The sequence below is a fragment of the Aedes albopictus genome, chromosome 1 (assembly GCF_035046485.1).
Source record: "Aedes albopictus strain Foshan chromosome 1, AalbF5, whole genome shotgun sequence".
NCBI classification, from domain to species: Eukaryota; Metazoa; Arthropoda; class Insecta; order Diptera; family Culicidae; genus Aedes; species Aedes albopictus.
Genome location: NC_085136.1, coordinates 138149339 through 138167785, shown reverse-complemented (window position 1 = coordinate 138167785; position 18447 = coordinate 138149339). Strand labels below are relative to the sequence as shown.

The window sequence follows — 18447 nt, the reverse complement described above, 5'->3', positions numbered from 1 at the left end:
TTTCACCAATGATCGACGAAATTCGTTGAAAAACACCCCTAAAACTGCAAGAAAAGCGGGATATCGGGCAATATTGTTTTGATTTTGCGATGAATCAGGCAACACCCAAGCAAAAACGGGAGCAATCCGGAGAAATTCTGAGCAACTTTGTGAAGGAAAATGTACTCTCCAGCACAGTGTCTTGCCCCAAGGCACTACCTACTTGGAATTACAGTCTCAATATGAGCTGAATGTAGTCGTGCATTGTTTGCCTTGCTCATAATACCGAATCTAGTGTGCATTTTAACCTGGGATCAGGGATGACATGCTCCTCAGTGTCAGTGCAAGTGTGCACGGTTTTAATATGAAAATGAGCTGCACTGTACACATTTTCAGTACGGAATGCCAACCCTGCCTGGGATTAGTTTGTCTCATGAAATTTAGACTTGAGTTTTGATTTCCTTAAGCATTTCGTATGAAAAAGAAGTTTAATTGTCGAGGAACAAGATTCATAAGATATCTTTTTCGAAACAGCCTTGTTATGAGATTTATCATAATACCGGTCTTAACCCGTAGACACGCTGTTGTATTTTGTACAACACGTTGAAAAAAGCCGACCACGCGGGTTACGAATGGTGAAGACATTTTTGCCTAAGTGGATGCACAAAATCATCCCGAGAATTTTATTTGTCAAACGGAAAAAATAACCTCAAAAATAGTTACCTACTTACAATTGGTCAACAGCAGCATAGCCTCGCATCACCCTTCAGGGGACATCCAAGAAAGTTTCCGGATTCCTCTACGTTGTCGTCGCGTCACGTTATTTCACTGCATCCGACATCTTGTGCGCGAGCAAGTAACAAAGCAATCACGGGTTGCAGGATTACACGAAACCGGAGCAGTATTTGACGACGGCGGACGGTTTGCTCGCTCGGCGCTGCTGCTATTTTCATCCTCGCCCTCCCTGGGTGGGTGTAATTCCGTCGTCAGGAGTGCTTTGATTGTTACGGCAGTAGTTTTCCACGGTCCCCTCTTAGAACTGGAACTGGTGGATCAATTAGGTACGGGTTGCAGGCTTACACGAAACCGGAGGAGTGCTTTGATTGTTACGGCAGTAGTTTTCCACGGTCCCCTCTTAGAACTGGAACTGGTGGATCAATTAGGTACGGGTTGCAGGCTTACACGAAACCGGAGGAGTGGATGACGACGGCAGACCGTTGACTCGCCCGGCGCTGTTGCTATTTTTATCGTCGGCCTCTCTGGCGGGTGGAGTTCCATCGTCAGGAGTGCTAAATTCCTTGGTGGTTGATCTTAAAAGCGATTCAGCTACAATTGTGCTGAATTTCTTATAAAAATTTGAACAATTTCACAATTTTTTCACTTTTTCTGGGTAGGATAAGGAAACAGTACGGCAAAAAAAACCGTTGACAAATAAACTTACGCCGCCCTCAACAAAACAAAACAAGCCCGACCGCTCGACGCGACCACAGTTGTCATTTGACGGACGATGATCTCACTAACACCAACGCAGGCATATCGAGATGAGTGAAACGATAAGCTCGACCGAGGGCAGTTCGGCGCAATGATAGGGGGCCGAATCAACTGAATAATTGACTGGGAGTGGTCAACATTCTCACTGTGCACGCTTCAGAGATTCTCTTTTACAGTACAATAACGGTGCCGGCCACGTCCTTGCAGTCAGGTTGGGAGAGGGAAGGAATATTAGTAAGTACCAACCTTTGTTAAGTGAAGGACCGCGTTTACCGCTGCGACTCCACCAAAGGCTGCAGGAAGGAGTGTTTGTTATTAGGGAAGGTATCGTTGGGTCAGGATTCACTTTGATAAGTAATATGACCTTTTGATGTTTGTTCGCCATGCTGGCCGCCGTGACATTGTTCGTTTTACGCGGAAAGCAGACAATCGAACACGTTGAGTGATCGCTCAATATTTACCACAACCGACGTGTCCGAATAAACACCCGATCTCGCCATTGTTCGCTTCACGCGGGAAGCAAACAAAAGATGGCGTGAGTGATCGCTCAATATTTACCACATCCGACGGGTCCGAACAAGCACACAATCTCGTCATTGTTCGCTTTACGCGGGAAGCAAACAATAGATCACTCACGTCAAGTGATCACTCAATATTTACCGCAACCGACGTGTTCGAATAAGCAATAAATATCTATATCGTTATCTGGAAGCGTTTGGTACGGGAGGTCCACGCTTCCATCTTTCCCCTCGATTTCAAGGTGTAGAATGTTTTCAAATATTGACTATGTTGAAATCGTTTTATCCCTTGAAATCTTCTCTGCGGTACATGCTGCGCAGTTGGCCTGGCCGTTAGACAAGAAAAATGATAGACTTCAAAAGTCTTCATTTTCCAGGATGCATTCAAGTAATGGCTGCGTTAGTGTGAGATTAGATTAGATTAGCAACCGACGTGTTCGAATAAGCACCCGATCTCGCCATTGTTCGCTTCACGCGGGAAGCAAACAATAGATCACTCACGTCAAGTGATCGCTCAATATTAACCACAACCGACGTGTCCGAACAAGCACACAATCTCGTCATTGTTCGCTTCACGCGGCTTCACATAGTTTTAGTGAAGAGTATTTACTCAACTTTATTCATACGGCCTAAGATCATCACCTTGCCGTAACCCTCTGTGAGATTCGAAGGGATTCGAGAGTGTCCCGGATTCTCGAACTTTGCACATCACTCGATCAATCGTCGCTTTGACCAATCGTATAAGTTTATCCGGGAATCCGTATTCGTGAATGATCCAGCATCCTCGATTCTTAGTAAGAATTTCTTACTGACAGTGATAAATATCTATAGCGATCAGAGCCAATGGTTGATCCTCTGAAGTTCCTCATACTTGCCCTCACATTAGTGGCATTCGAGCTGCCATTTGCGTGCAAAGTAGGCGCTACTGATGAGCATTGCTACAGTGATGGTTAAGGAGCATCCTTAGGATCATAGCATTCATCTTAGTCCCACTAAGACGACGCGAGATATCGTAGAGGTAACGAATGTCGCCGTTATTTGCTTTTGGTCGAAGAAAGGAAGCTGTAGGAAGTCCGCTAACGCTCTTTACATGAGTGTTTCACTTCCGCATCGGGAGCCGAACAGCGCTAACGGGCTACGGCTTTGGCTCTTCGTGATTTCGCTCGCTCTATCTCGGCTTTGATGTTCCTTCGCTCCTCTATCTCTCCCTAGGTGTCATCTGTCTCGAATTTATCTAAAACCATGTAACCGATAAAGTGAAAACATAGCCTAGGGTGTCCTGAAAAACTTTGTCGAAGACCGCGAAGTGATCTGATGCTTATGAAAAAAGTTATAGCGTTGGCATTGCTTGGCGAAACAGCATGATTTTGTTGCTATTGTTATTCCTTTACATGTTAAAACTTAAACACATGCATGCGGTTCGTTGGTTATAACTATTTTCACAAGCATCGGATCGCTTTGTGTTCTTTTACAAAGTTTTTCAGAACATCCTAGGCTGTAAAATGACAGTATCGGTTAAAAAGTTTCAGACAAACTTTTTCAACTTATGACAAAAATGTAAAAAAAGTATGTTTTCCCATACAAAATCCCATGCAAATTTCAATTGCAATGCGCAAAGTGTAGACGCAACCGATCGTGCTCAAATTTTGCACAGATACTCAGGACCCTAAACGGAACCAAAAAAGCTTTGATCTGAGAAAACGACTCCGATGACCCACACTAATAGGCACTGCTGAAAGACGACCTAGGAACGGGTGCTTCGGCGAGGAGTGTCAGAGGGTAACGGACGAGAAAAATGTCGCCAGACGCCGGATGCTGGTGTCTGGGACCCGGCAGAGCAGGGAGTGATACATATAGGGAAGCGAGAGCAGCCGAAAAACGCCGCAGAAAGAAGAAAATACCATGAGGAAAATGTGATTGCTCAGGCGCAAGAAAGTATGGAGCAGAATGATATGCGGAGGTTTTACGAAACTGTCAATGGCGTGCGGAGAAAAACAGCGCCTTCTCCCGTCATGTGCAACGATCGTGAAGGAAACTTGCTGACAGACAAAACAATGGTGGCTGCCAGGTGGAGAGAGCACTTCGAGGAGTTGTTGAACGGTGGAAATGGAAGAGCGACAGACAGAATTCGAATCGACGAAGATGGACAAGCTATGGAACCTCCAACGCTAGACGGGGTCAAGACAGGCATTAGAGGGCTAAAGAACAATAAGGCTGCTGGGAAGGACGAACTCCCGGTGGAGCTTATCAAGCACGGTAGTGAGCAGCTGTATCAACTCTTACACCGTATTACCAGCGGCGTCATGGTCGTGATTTTTTTTGCCGTCAAGTTCGCAGATTGTGAACAATCCTCGATACCCACTTTACGTAATTTATGTTTAGTCCCTTATTGTCAGAGCTGTCAGATCGGTTTAACACGTTAAATATAATTTACACAAAAGGCAATTTACACGGAAAAAATACACGGTAATGAATATTTATTGGGTACCGGACAGAACACAGAAAATTTAATGGTTTTCTTTGGTACATCGAGGTCTTGAAATTAGTCTATGGTATTACATTGAATATATGGGAAGCGAAAGAACTGCCTGCTAGTTGGTTGGACGGTCTCATTTGCCCTCTATACAAAAAAGAGCATCGACTGGAGTGCGCGAATTACAGAGGAATAACACTTTTCAATTCAGCGTTCAAAATTTTGCCCGGAATTCTGTTTAGCAGGCTGAGGCCGATTGAGGAGTCCTTCGCCGGCGAATACCATGCGGGTTTTCATGAGGGCCAATCAACGACGGATCATGTTCACCCTGCGGCAGTTTCTCGATAAATTTCGGGAGTACAACTTGCAGACCCATCATCAGTTTATCGATTTCAAGGCGGCATAGAATTCAGTGAAGAGACACGAGTTATGGCAGATTATGATCGAATATGGTTTTCCGACGAAGCTGATTAGACTGATTCGTGCGATGCTTGACGGTTCGAAATCCAGTGTTCGGGTGGCGGATGAAATTTCGTCATCGTTCGTAACCTTAGATGGGCTGAAGCAGGGCGATGCTCTTTCGAACTTACTGCTGGAAGGAGCGATAAGGAGAGCTGGTGGGTGTCAACGTCGGTTCCGCCGTGGTAGTGGTGACGAAGTGGTACTAGGTGCTGAAAAGTTTAATGTTGTGGACGAATTTATTTCATCTTGGTACTCTAGTACCGTGCGATAATGATGTTACCCGCGAGTTGAAAAGACGGATTGCAGCTGCGATTCGGACCGTTTTTGGTCTGCGAAGCCAGCTGAAGTTCCGTAGGCTGCAAACGGCTGCAAAGTTACGGAAGGTTAAACAAACACCACAAATAGACGAAGGATTATTTCTTTCAAATGATCCGCACTCAGATATGTTTATTTGTTTGATAGAATAATACGAAACTTTTATTATTTCGGAATTGAATGTTTCCTATCGGTGACTTGTTTAGTGTTTTTTTTTTTGCTGTATTGTAGGATTTGTAAAATGTCGTATTAACTAGGTATAAATTCGCAGAATTTTTTTGTAATAATTATTGCACAAGCTGACATCAGCTTTTACTGAACGAAATTATAGCAGGTTACTGCGGACCATCGACGAATGTTTTATTTTTTTTCCATGTCACTAAACCAAATCAAACCACCTTAAAACGCGCGGAGACTTACGTTTACCACCGTAATAAAAGATCAATGTATTCTGAAGTCTGAAGCTATCATCCTAAAATTCTGTGTTAGCAAATCAGTTCTTTGTTTATATTTATTCTCCTTACTATGATCAGGCATTACTTTTGCAGAATGCGTACCGTAATTATTTAGTAAAACGAATTTTATGCTAAAATAAATAATGTTATACACTATTTTGTCTATTTTTGATTTCATATCGTCGTCTACCGTGGGAAAGAAAACCTTTCATTGTACCAATATAACTAATTTCTTTTTGAGATGGTTGCACCTAGCTGGAGGAGCAACCATACAAAACAAGGCAAAACAATATTGCTCAAAACAATAACACGATTTTTAAGTTGCTACTTTTATCGAGAAAAATATGCTATCAAAACTTAAATGTCGATTTGTAGGTTAATATTGCTATTCTACATGTTTTCTACAGCTACATTGATCGAAAAAAAAATCGCTCTTCAGTTCCTATCTGTTCCTATCAGTTTAGACTCTCAGGTTTAGACACATCTGTTTATTGATTTCAAAGAGGCGTTTGATTAAGTGAAAATGAAGAAGTTTTGACAGATACTAACACGGTTTTTAGACGAAACTGATCGATATCATCGCAATCGGTCGTCGAGCCATGCAACAATCATATGTGCATTTCAAAAGTGAAACATCAAGAATTGGCCCTACAACACCAGCAAAACGAAGTACATTGTCGTTTAGTCTTTATCTGAAGCTAGGCAGGTTCCAGTAAGAAAGTAGAGTCATGGAACATTTATCAGAATTTCAATGAAACATGTATGTAGTTAGCGAGCCAATTTGTGTGAAAAAGATTGGAGCATCATGATAGACGGTAGTGTGGTGATCGAAAGGTAGGAGCAGTACTACGACAAACACCTGACCAATAATGCGAATATAACCACACACGGTGGACAGGGAACTAAGCACATCAACACAATAAATGGGTAAATTTAGATTGATGATAATTGCATCAGACATAAAATATACAAGCTAGTCAATGTCAACAAACCAATCAATGTTTGGAGCAGCAACCGATAGGTGTTCAATGTTTTGATAGCACATTTTTTCCGATAATAAGTGGAAACAAATCATCGTGTTTAAAAGTAACTTCATTCATAATCATGTTTGCTAGCAGTCAATTAATTCCCGAAACTTAAAAACAAATCAAGAACTATTTGTGGTCAAACTTGCGTCGACAATAATAAATGTAGTAGTACGGCATTTCAACGCGATATTCCAAACACGAACACTTATCGCCCCGGGCCGGGGGTAATTGATCAGCTTAGCCTTCCGCCGTCAATGGGTCCCGGGCGTGGTGGATCTTGATGTGCTTGTTGTGGTTCGTCTTGGTCGACGAAGTTTTGCCACAAATGTTGCACGAGAACGGTCGCTCCCCGGTGTGTATCCGCTTGTGCTCGGTTAGGTAGTACTTCCGGTGGAACTTCCGGCCGCAAATCTCGCACGTGTAGTTCTTGTCCGTTTCGTGCTCCCGGGTGTGCCGGATCCAGTTATACTTGCGAATAAACTGACATCCGCAGTGGTTGCACGTGTACGGACGTATGGATTTGTGGGCGTTCATGTGGGTGATATAGTCAGCCTCCCGAACGAACCCACTCGAACACATATTGCACTGGAACGGTTTAAGCGTCGGATTGGCATGCGTCCATCGGTGCTGCTTTAGGTTCCAGTTGGTGCTGAACACTTTGTTGCATATCGTGCAGGAGAAAGCCATCCGCTCGTTGGTGTTGTGCGTTTCCATGTGACGCTTCATGCTGGTCTTGATGTACGGTTGATTGCAAAGGGTGCACATTTCCGTTGCCGTTTCAAGTTTCACGTACTTTTCCGTGTGGGACAAACGGATGTGTCTGGTCAAGCTGTTCTTGTGGATGAATTTCTCCCGACAGAAGGGACAACTTTTTGGCTTGTTTTCGTGGATTTCCTTGTGCCACTCCATTTTGGCTTTCGATTGGAACACCTCACCGCAGTGGCAGACAAAATCTTTCTTCGAAGGAACCTTATTCAAGTGGTGCCGATTCCGGTGCTGTGCCAAATTCGAAAACCGACGGAAGTGCTGGTCACAGTCGGGGCACTTGATCGGCGCCTTTCCAGTGTGAACTCTCATGTGTTCGATAAGTTTCTGCTTGATAACGAACTTCTTCCCACATAACCTACATTGATGGTCTTTGATACCCAAGTGCCTCTTGATGTGCAGTGCAAAGTTCGGCCAATGTTTGAAACTTCTTCCGCAAGTATAACATTCAGCCGGATGTACCATCAGATGAGCATTAAACAATTTAAATCTATCGAATTCATGCTTACACGTGCCACAAACATACGTACGTTTTCGACGTATTTCTCCGTTCCCTCCACTACTACCCGCCACCACAGTTGCTGGTCCAGCAATTTCCCCGCCTTCCTGCTTCTGCTCCAGCTCCTGCTTCAATGAACTGTAACTCATCAGGACCGGCTGTGGTTCAATCTTTATTTTCTTATTCAGCAACGAAGTGCTACATCCCTCCCCAGCCGACGTAGTTGCCGGACTAGAAAAGAACCCAAGCGCCGAAGCCGACGTCACAGTCGAAGACGACGCGCCGGATGTCACCGTGGCCGAACCTGTCGCCCCTAAAACATTCACCTTCAAGTCGGTCTCATGCTCCGACAGAATATGGGTGCGCCGTTGTTTCAGTGTCGCAAACGATTTCGGACACTCTGTACAGCGATAAGTACGGATTTTTACCAACTTTCGACTGGCGTCATCGTTCAGTGCGCCGCTACCGCTACCACTGGGACCCATGCTTCCATAGTTACCACCCACACAACTGATGCCGTAGTCTAACCGAATTTTCGATTTGTCGTCTATTTGCTCTTCCAGATCAGTTCGATTTTCACCATGCTGAGCGAATTGGCTGTGGGAACGTTTAAAAAATAGTTAGCACAACATATCACATCAACAAAATTTATTCAATTGAAACTCACAAACTCATGCCGTGCGATTGGTGATACGACGCGTGTGGTCCTAGATGGTGCCCCGAAGACGCCATGTTGGAACTGGATGACGATGGTCCTGCCATGTGCGGATGATTGTGGTTGCTGGCGTGGCTGCTGCTACTGCTGTTGGTGTTGTGCGCATTGGAATGGCGGTTGCTCAGGTTCCAGCACTCCTGCGCCGTGGACAAATCGTACGAACTCGGGTAGATTGGGATGTTCTCGTGAACCGGATACAGCTGGAAGGTTAGATGAGAGAGGTTAAATAGGTTTGAAGCTTCAGCGGCATCAGCAGGAGGAAGCTTTCTCCTCTAGAAAGCATCTTCCCAAAAGTTTTCTTCTTCTACCGTGATCGTGCCTTATTCAGTGGCGATTCCCTAACCTCAAATCTACCTGTTCAACGATGGTAAATTCTTGACTTTTCTTAACAAATTGGTTTGTAATTTGTAGAAAATGACGAGAATAGTCGTTTCCGTCCATTTTCGATTTGATCCTGGTCCTGTACTCTCCGCAAATACAAGTTTTAGGGTCGTTGAACAGGTGAAAGTTAGGTTACGAGACGCCACTGGCCTTATTCCATTTTTTTAGAGAAGTTATACACAAATTACGTAACGCAACCTCACGCAACGCAAGCCCTGCTGAGGCTTCGAAAGTCAATGACGGTAACCAAGCAAGACCATGAGAAACTCATGGAAACTGCGGCTGCGGCAGAACCCGTGAAGTCTACTCAGATTGTGTGTGAGGCAGCCATCAGATTAGGAGCTACCAGGCGGCAGCACGGATTACAGTCCCGAGGCCTAACGAACCCTCTCCCCTTGCGAGTCAGCCGCGTAGTCGCCGGCTAAGAAGGGAGCGGGATATTTGGCATAAGGTCGTTTGGCATAAAGATATTTGGCATAATGGTAATTTGGCATAATGGACATTTGACATAACCGAAATGCACCCTTCTTTATTATGCCAAGTGTTCATTATGCCAACTGACCGTTACTGTTTTGTGGTGGCTTGTCAGTCTTGACAAAAATAAAACACTATTTATGTTATTTTGTCCGACGTTTCGGTCCGTTTGGGACCTTCTTCAGGGACTCAATAGTTACAGTGTTCTCGTCCAGTGTGGTTCGGTAGAACCTGTAACTGTCGATTTGGTTCGAATTTTCCCGCACAATCGCAGCCAAATTGGATGCCCTATCGGGGGAAACTCGTTCCGAAAATTAGCACTCCGGAATTTAGAACCTACTTCGCAAACGATCACCATTGCTTTCGTCAAGACTGACAAGCCACCACAAAACAGTTTCGTAAAACAGTCGAACACACCAACGATAACTGACCGTTATGCCAAATGACTTTATGCCAAACGGCCTTATGTCAAATGACTTCATGCCAAATGACACAGACCCGGTGAAAAAGATGCCCGATCGTTAACGGAGCCTGTGGGGTACATGGGCACCTTCCACAGTATTGCGTCCCTCAAGTAGGAAGTAGCGGTAGTGGTGATGCCAACCCCCACCCCGCAAAGGAGGGGGTTGATGAGGTCTCCGGTAAGCAGAGATGGAAACACTCTCATCGTGAATCAACTCGCGAGTGTTAAACCAACAAACAGATTACTCACGGTGCCGAGAGTAAGCCGTGTGTGAGTTTATTCGCACCCGCTTGCTTCATGAGTATGAAGCAAAACAAAAACAAAAACACTCATGAATTTTTATTCGCGAAGAACAAGTGGAGATGCGCGAATTGCATTTTAGTACGATTTTAAAAGCAAAACAAGTAATTATCCATCAGATAGTAGTGTTTTGTGCTTTATTGTTCCTGAAAAGTAAATCTGCCGACCGTGTAAATTTGTTTTTTCACAAAATTGAAACATGTTCAGAGCTGCTTCGCGAATCAATCACGAGTGCAACCAGCTTTTTTAGCTCGCGAGTGAAGGAAGTGCGAATATATTCTGGCTTCTGTTGTTCACGAGTAGGATAGCTTTGCGTTTGTCTGTTCAGCTGCATTCCTCACTGTTTTCCATCACTGCCGGTAAGGAGAAGTGAGGAGTTAGGTGCGGGAAGCTGCGTACGCAGCTCAAGCGTGGGAGCTCCGGTTCACACCCCGGCAAGCCAGCCCGTGGAGATAATGGGTGGAGCGTAGTTATTGAGGGCCGTCGACCAAAACAGAAAAGGACTGCCCGCAATCGAGGTAACTGAGCAGCAGCTTAGCAAGATCATCGACTTTGCGTCCACTATGTCCAACATAAGTAAGGACCTGAAAACGACTCTGTTGCGACTTTGTAAGTCGATGGACGAGCAGGTACACGTGAGACTCGTGAAGACTGCAGCAGCGGCGGAACCTGTGAAATGATGTCTACCGAGAAGAAGGCCTTCGCTTTCACAGGAAGTCCAAAAAGTATGGCGGATGCGACTCTTCGTGACAAGCACTCGCAGAAACGGGTAAGGCAGCCGTCAGGTGACGAGCTGTCTGGCGGTTCCCGGGAGGCCAGGCGAATACTAACCCCTATAGTGTCCACCCTAATCTGAACTATATATCGATATGTTATCCAGTAACGCATCTGAAAAGAGACTGAGAGTCCATCAATAAAGAGCTAGCTCAGTCTAGCATGAGCCGTTGCATGAGACGGAGTCGGAACGTATCTAACGTATTTTACTTCCTTTCAAAAAAAGAGTTTCTTCCCAAATTATTTATTTCACATAAATCTTTATCGGTCGAGTTTTTATTATAATTAGTTATCGTATATAACAGTGGCGACGACGGAAAACTGGACTAAAAGTGATCGCGATAAGTGCAGGTAGCTCAAACGGAAGGTACTTCCAGCGTGAGTCAGCGTAAGTACTTAGAGCTTTTTCGAGCCTAGCAACTCGAGAAGCTTGTAAAACGACAGACAGGTTTTACTTGAGAATTGTTTTGATAAAAGAAGCAATTAGAGTACCTGTTGAGTCATTTTAAAAGAAGAATTTTCTACGAATAATCAATATAAAATTGAGAAAAGCGAATTGAATTTCATTATAATATCGTACTTGAATCACCATTTTACTTTTAATTTCTTCTATTTCACAGTCTTCTATTCGGGACAAAGCACTATTGTCCACGGATCGTCTCTGTATTCCACAGCATCTCGGAGAAAATCAAAATCCGTGTGAGAGGCAAGAACTGCTCGAAAACCTAGAGGATAGGCGTGAGTTACTGCTGCTGCTGTTGTTGTTGGGGTATTGGTTGCTGAGTTGGTGTTGGTTGTGATCACTCGAGAGAAAATTAGAGACCCAGGCAAGGGGAGTGCAATTGCTGTAGGTCTCGCGGAGTGAAAACTTGCAGAGTGAAGACCAAACTCACTTCTCACATTCCAATCGATCCGTTGTGAGAAGCATATCGCTGTGGCTGTGAACCTTTATGACCCTAGTTTCGGACTGTACCGAAGTAAACGACTGCTGTGCCTGGTCGTTGAAGCTTGAACGTGTGAAGCAGTTACGAGCTAGAAGTGCATGCTGCCAGTGAAGTTGTGGAGACGAGCGACGAGTGTTAGCTGGTGAGATATACAAGCCTGTGTACACGGTGAGATTGATCTGCTGCAATAGTGAGTAACGTGTTTTTTTGTTTTTGATTCGATAGCTACCGCAATCATCGTAATGTCTACGCCTGGTATGATTGGGTCTATTGACCAGTACCAACGGCATAAATCGTTTGCAAATTATGTGGAGCGTTTTGAGATATTATGCAAGCTTAATAAAGTGTCAGCTGAGACTAAACAGTCATGGTTTATTTCCGTAAGTGGAGATGAAGTTTTTGACGAGGTCAAGTTGATTTTCCCAAAAAAGGAAGTTAGTGAAATACCTTACGATGAGATGATTAAAAAACTAAAGGCTCGTCTGGATAAAGTTGAGCCGGCTTTAATGAATCGTTACGAATTTTACAACCGTTTGCAGAGATCGAATGAGTCAGCTGAGAATTTCGTATTAGCGGTTAAATTACTTGCCGAAAATTGTAACTTCAGGGAATTCAAAGACGAAGCTATTCGTGATCGTTTGATAATTGGCCTACGAGATAAAGAGTTAAGGAAGAAATTGCTTATGGACGATGAGGTAAATTTGGAAACGGTAGAAAAAACTATTATCAGTAGTGAGAAAGCAGAAAACAGAGCAGAGCATATGGACGACTACGGTGAATCTAGCAAAGTGCTTTCGGTTAAACAGCGGCTAGGCAGAAAGTTCAGCGACAGTGACCGTGAAAGAGACAGGGACAGAGTTCGCAATCGCAGTTGGAGTCGTGATCGCAGTAGGAGCAATGAGCGTGGTAGGAATGACCGGTACAGAAATCGTACTCGCGAGTGGACTGGTGACTACCAGCAAGATAATCGTGAAAATCGGTTTAAGAATTTCCATACTAGTGCGGTTTGTAACTATTGTAAGCGCAAGGGTCATATCCGCAAAAATTGTTATTTTTTGCAAAACAATAATCGTGGAAAAACAGTTAATTTCGTCGAAAAAGAGGAAATCGCGGAAACTTCGGTCAGCGATAAGTTTGACAGGATACGCGTTAATGATACCACTGAAGAAGATTCGGATATTAGCTGCATGATGATTCGGCGCATAAACAAGGTTACAGAAGCATGTTTGGTCGATGTGTTGGTTGAGGGCATAAAGCTGGCTATGGAAGTGGATACGGGCTCAGCGGTAGCAGTTATTAGTGAAATGTTATACAGACAAAACTTCTCATCTATCCCGATTTCCAAATGCGATAAAACACTTGTTGTCGTGAATGGATCCAAAATTGCCGTGGTTGGAGAGATTTCAGTTGGAGTAATTTTGAATGGTATTAGCGCTGAGAGAAGATTGATTGTTCTTAATACGTCTAGAGATTTCACACCGCTTCTTGGCAGAGATTGGATGAAGGTGTTCTATCCAAATTGGAAGGACCATTTCATGCAACCTCGCTCAGTAAACAGTTTAGATGACACCAAAGACACCGAACAGGTTTTAAGTACGATTAAACAAAGATACTCCAAAGTGTTCAATAAAGACTTTACTGAGCCAATTGCAGGTTTTGAAGCGGAGCTTACCTTGAAATCAGAACAGCCAATCTTCAAAAAGGCGTACCAGGTGCCATTTAAAATTAAGGATAAATTTTTGGAACATCTAAACATGCTGGAGAACCAGGGAGTAATTACACCCATTCAAGCTAGCGAGTGGGCTTCTCCAGTCATAGCTGTGATGAAGAAGGATGGAGATGTTAGAATGGTAATTGACTGTAAAGTGTCCTTAAATAAAAGTTTGATTCCAAATACTTATCCTCTTCCTCTGGCTGAAGACATTTTTGCATCTCTAGCTGGTTGTAAAGTGTTTTGCTCTCTCGATTTGGCTGGTGCATACACGCAGCTGCAATTATCTCAACGTTCAAAAAATATGTAGTTATAAACACAATTAAAGGACTCTACTGTTATAACCGATTGCCTCAAGGAGCTAGTTCCAGCGCGGCTGTGTTCCAGCAAGTTATGGACCAGGTCCTCAAAGGACTGGATGGGGTGTGTTGTTACCTTGATGACGTGCTCATAGCTGGCAAGACATTTAAAGAATGTATGGACAAATTAGAAAAAGTTCTTGAAAGGCTCTCTAATGCAAACATTCATGTTAATTTTAAAAAGTGTAAATTTTTCGTTAACTCTTTGCAATATTTGGGACATTTGATTACAGAAGACGGATTACTTCCTTCACCAGACAAAATATCTACTATTGTAAAAGCTAAAATACCGGAAAACGTGACCGAATTGAAAGCATATCTTGGTTTAATAAATTATTACAATAAATTTGTGCCAAATATCTCCAGAAAGCTAAAATGTTTATACAACCTTCTAAGGAAAGATATTCGCTTTGAATGGACAAAAGAATGTGACGATGCCTTTAAAGAAAGCAAACAAAATTTAATAAATGCAAATATTCTTGCCTTCTACAATCCAAAAAAACCTTTGATCGTGGTTACGGATGCTTGCACTTATGGTTTAGGGGGTGTCTTAGCACAAACAGAAAATGGGGCTGAACGTCCAATATGTTTCACTTCATTTTCTTTGAATGCGGCGCAAAAAAAGTACCCGATATTGCATCTAGAAGCTTTGGCTTTGGTATGTGTCATAAAAAAATTCCATAAGTTTCTTTTTGGCCAACAATTCAAGGTTTTTACTGACCACAAGCCTCTAATAGGTATTTTTGGAAGAGATGGCCGGAATTCCATATTTGTCACAAGGTTACAACGTTACGTTATGGAGCTTTCAATTTACGATTTTGTGATTGAGTACCGTCCTGGGAGTAAATTAGGAAATGCAGACTTCTGTAGTAGATTTCCACTTGAACAAAAAATACCTAGTAGTTTGGATCAAGAGTACATCAAAAGTTTAAATTTTTCCAATGATCTACCTTTAGATCTGGCATTAGTTTCCAAGGAAACTCAATCGGACAAGTATTTGACTGAAATAATAAAATTTGTTACATTTGGATGGCCAAAAGTTGTTTCTCCACAATTTAGAGATTTTCATGCACAAAAAACAAAACTTGAGCTAGTGGATAACGTGTTAATGGTGGAAGACAAAGTAATAATTCCTTATTGCCTGAGAGAAGGTGTGTTAAAATTGTTGCACACGAACCATCAAGGCATGGTTAAAATGAAAACGCTAGCTAGGAGAACAGTGTATTGGTCAGGATTAACATCAGATATAGAAGACTTTGTAAAATCTTGTTCAAGCTGTGCTAAGATGGAAGTAATCAAGAAGCCAGAAGCAACTGGTTCTTGGATTGCCACTACTCGTCCTTTTAGTCGTCTACACGCGGACTTCTTCTATCTAGAGGGAAACAACTTTCTTTTAATTGTAGACAGCCATACGAAGTGGCTAGAAATTGATTGGATGCGTTCTGGTACGACGGCGAGAATTGTAAATAAGAAATTTGCCACAATGTTTGCGAGGTTTGGTCTACCGGATGTGGTGGTCACCGACGGAGGACCGCCATTTAACTCGCATGAATTTGTTGGATTCCTGGAAAATCACGGTATTAAAGTATTGAAAAGTCCTCCTTACCATCCAGCCAGTAATGGCCAAGCAGAGAGGATGGTGAGGGTGGCTAAAGAGGCACTAAAAAAGTTTCTACTTGACAGTAAAACAAAGTCATTAGACGTTGACGATAAACTAAATTTATTTCTGATTAACTATAGAAATAGTTGTATTGGTGCAGATGGCGAATTTCCTTCTGAAAGAGTTCTTTCATACCAGCCAAAAATGTTACTGGATTTGATTAATCCAAAGAAAACGTACAAACATTATTTGAGAGATACCGAGCAAAGTTCCTTACCAGAAGAGGAGGAACTAGGAACGGTTTCTAAAATGCCTCAAGATGGTTTAGATAAGCTGGTGGCAGGGGATAAGCTATTTTATGAAAATGTCAACAAATTCCCGAGATGGTTGGAGGCCGTATTTATAAAAAGAATGTCTGATAATATTTTCCAGATTCTGATCGGTAAGCATAAGACGAATGCACATAGACGACAACTGAAGGCTGTTCACGAATCCAAGCGAAACCGAACAGTGGTCCACTTCCCAGTCACTGCCAACGCGATGAATAAACGTAGAAGGGACTCAATCGAGGATGATGACGATTTCTATGGATTTCCGGAAGAACCGACATCTGATCGCATACACGAAAGGAAGAAGGCCAAGCTCGTCCGAAGTCCCATCAACACCCGCTCGAGAGCAGCCCGACATAGCTAGGCATCAACTTGCTGGAGCTAAATTACCATCGTCAACGAGTTTTGATATCGAATGTTTGAAGTGCTTTGAATTATTGAAATGTTCATTCTGAAATTTATTTGATTATTGTCTTTTCTTAAGAAGGGAGAACTATAGTGTCCACCCTAATCTGAACTATATATCGATATGTTATCCAGTAACGCATCTGAAAAGAGACTGAGAGTCCATCAATAAAGAGCTAGCTCAGTCTAGCATGAGCCGTTGCATGAGACGGAGTCGGAACGTATCTAACGTATTTTACTTCCTTTCAAAAAAAGAGTTTCTTCCCAAATTATTTATTTCACATAAATCTTTATCGGTCGAGTTTTTATTATAATTAGTTATCGTATATAACAACCCCGAAGGTCCGCAATAATGCCGGCAAGTCGCACCCCAGCCAGGTGTCCCGGAAAGCTGAGAAGGGTGGGCCTGAAAAGGCTGGCCCGTCCCGGCTTGAAGGGAACATGGGGGTTGCGTTCATTGGTAGGCCCTCAGCAACCACAGAGTAAGGCGAACCAAGGGGAGGAACACCCTTGGACTAAAGTAGAGCGGAAGAGGAAGAAGTCGAAAACGCAGGTAGTAGTAGTGTGTGACCGCCAAACCAAGGCGTGTTTCAAATTTCTCATCAAAGTTGTCTAAGAACCACTTTAAGAGCTTTAAAAACCACACATTTTCGTGCGCTGAGAATGTTACTACGTCATTTCGTTCAAAAGATATTGATGATTTTCTAGAAAAAATAGGCTCTTCTCAAGTATTTTCACTTGAGTTACAAAAATAACATCCCTCTAATTTTTTGATATCTTTTATTACAACATTTCTTCTTCTGTGTTTCGACATGGAATGGACTGTAGGATTCCACTTGATTTTGGCCTTGGACTGCGGATTTTCCGGGAATAAAAACTCACACGCGACTTCGGAAAAGCGATACAAAACGTTTTATTGCGTTGATGACGAACTACAAACTAAACTAATTCTTTTCTTTCTAGCGGGTTGCCGCGCTTTTTTAGTCCCAGTGGAAATAATAAACTAACAAAAGTAAACACTGCAGAAAATAATACGGCATTCGTGCGAGGGGCGCTGCGATGCCGGAACATCCTCCCCGCCTTGAGGCCACGAAGGGGCATCAATCAAACGGAAGTACACAAAGCTTATGAATCGGTCTCTGGTATACAGTTGAACCTCGGCGCAATGTAACCACTCGAACGGTTCCCGAAGAGTCTGGATGGACCTTCTCCACGCGTGCTAGTTCCCACTGCGCCGGCGGGGCGTTATCATTCTTCACCAACACCAATTGGCCTACGTCGAGATTGGGTTGAGCAGTACGCCACTTGCTGCGAGGTTGAAGACTTGCAAGATATTCGTCCTTCCATCTATTCCACACACGTTCAGTTTGCTGCTGAATCTCTTGCCATTGGTCCAATCGGTTGGCTGGCAAATGCTTCATGCTGGGCTCAGGAACCAAGTTGATGGGCTGGCCGATCAAAAAATGACCTGGCGTCAAGGCCTCAGCACTGTCGGGATCGCTGGACAGCGGACACAATGGTCGTGAGTTGAGGCACGACTCAATTTGGCACAACAGTGTTGACAGATGCTCGAACGTGATGGCCGATTCTCCAAGTTCAGCCACGAGATGCTTCTTCACACTACGCACTGCGGCCTCCCAAATACCGCCCATGTGCGGCGCCGAAGGGGGATTGAAAACCCAGCTGATTCCTAGGTTCGACAGATAGCGGCTTGCATCCTTGCTGTTGGCCAGAATTTGCTCCATGTACTCTCGTAGATTACGATCGGCACCAACGAAGTTGGTCCCGTTGTCCGATCGGATATCCACAGGATAACCACGGCGTGATATGAATCGCTTCAGAGCTCCAAGGAAAGTATCGGATGAAAGGTCACTTGCCACTTCCAGGTGCATCGCACGGGTCGATAGACACACAAATACCGCGAGGTATCCTTTGGTGGTTTTCACTCCTCGAACGCACGCTGCCTTCAGCATAACAGGCCCAGCATAATCCACGCCAACATGTGAA

At 43.6% G+C, this 18447-nt stretch overlaps 2 protein-coding genes across 7 annotated transcripts in view; one reads left to right on the top strand and one right to left on the bottom strand.

The window, feature by feature from the left end:
* Nucleotides 1-5369: 5369 nt before the first annotated feature.
* The window catches only part of LOC109432363 (uncharacterized), an 80660-nt gene continuing 67582 nt past the window's right edge, over nucleotides 5370-18447 (bottom strand). For all 6 annotated transcript variants that reach the window (XM_062845449.1, XM_062845454.1, XM_062845450.1 and 3 more), the window contains exons 4-5: nucleotides 8653-8900; nucleotides 5370-8582 (exon numbers count right to left, since the gene is read on the bottom strand). In XM_062845449.1, coding sequence (XP_062701433.1) covers nucleotides 6959-8582; nucleotides 8653-8900 — 1872 coding nt within the window. In that variant the 3' untranslated portion in view covers nucleotides 5370-6958. The remainder of the gene's footprint in view (nucleotides 8583-8652; nucleotides 8901-18447) is intronic.
* On the top strand, nucleotides 8907-17888 carry LOC134285186 (uncharacterized). Its single transcript, XM_062845459.1, has 3 exons — nucleotides 8907-11480; nucleotides 11713-13886; nucleotides 16139-17888. Exons 2-3 carry the CDS (start codon nucleotides 12279-12281, stop codon nucleotides 16397-16399), a joined length of 1869 nt encoding a protein of 622 aa, XP_062701443.1. The 5' UTR covers nucleotides 8907-11480; nucleotides 11713-12278; the 3' UTR covers nucleotides 16400-17888.

Excerpts from the sequence above, each read along its gene's own strand:
- LOC134285186 (XM_062845459.1), top strand. The coding sequence starts at position 12,279 with ATGTCTACGCCTGGTATGATTGGGTCTATTGACCAGTACCAACGGCAT. Across the intron at positions 13,887-16,138 it reads AGGATGGAGATGTTAGAATG|ATTCTGATCGGTAAGCATAA; the intron begins GTAATTGACTGT and ends AATATTTTCCAG.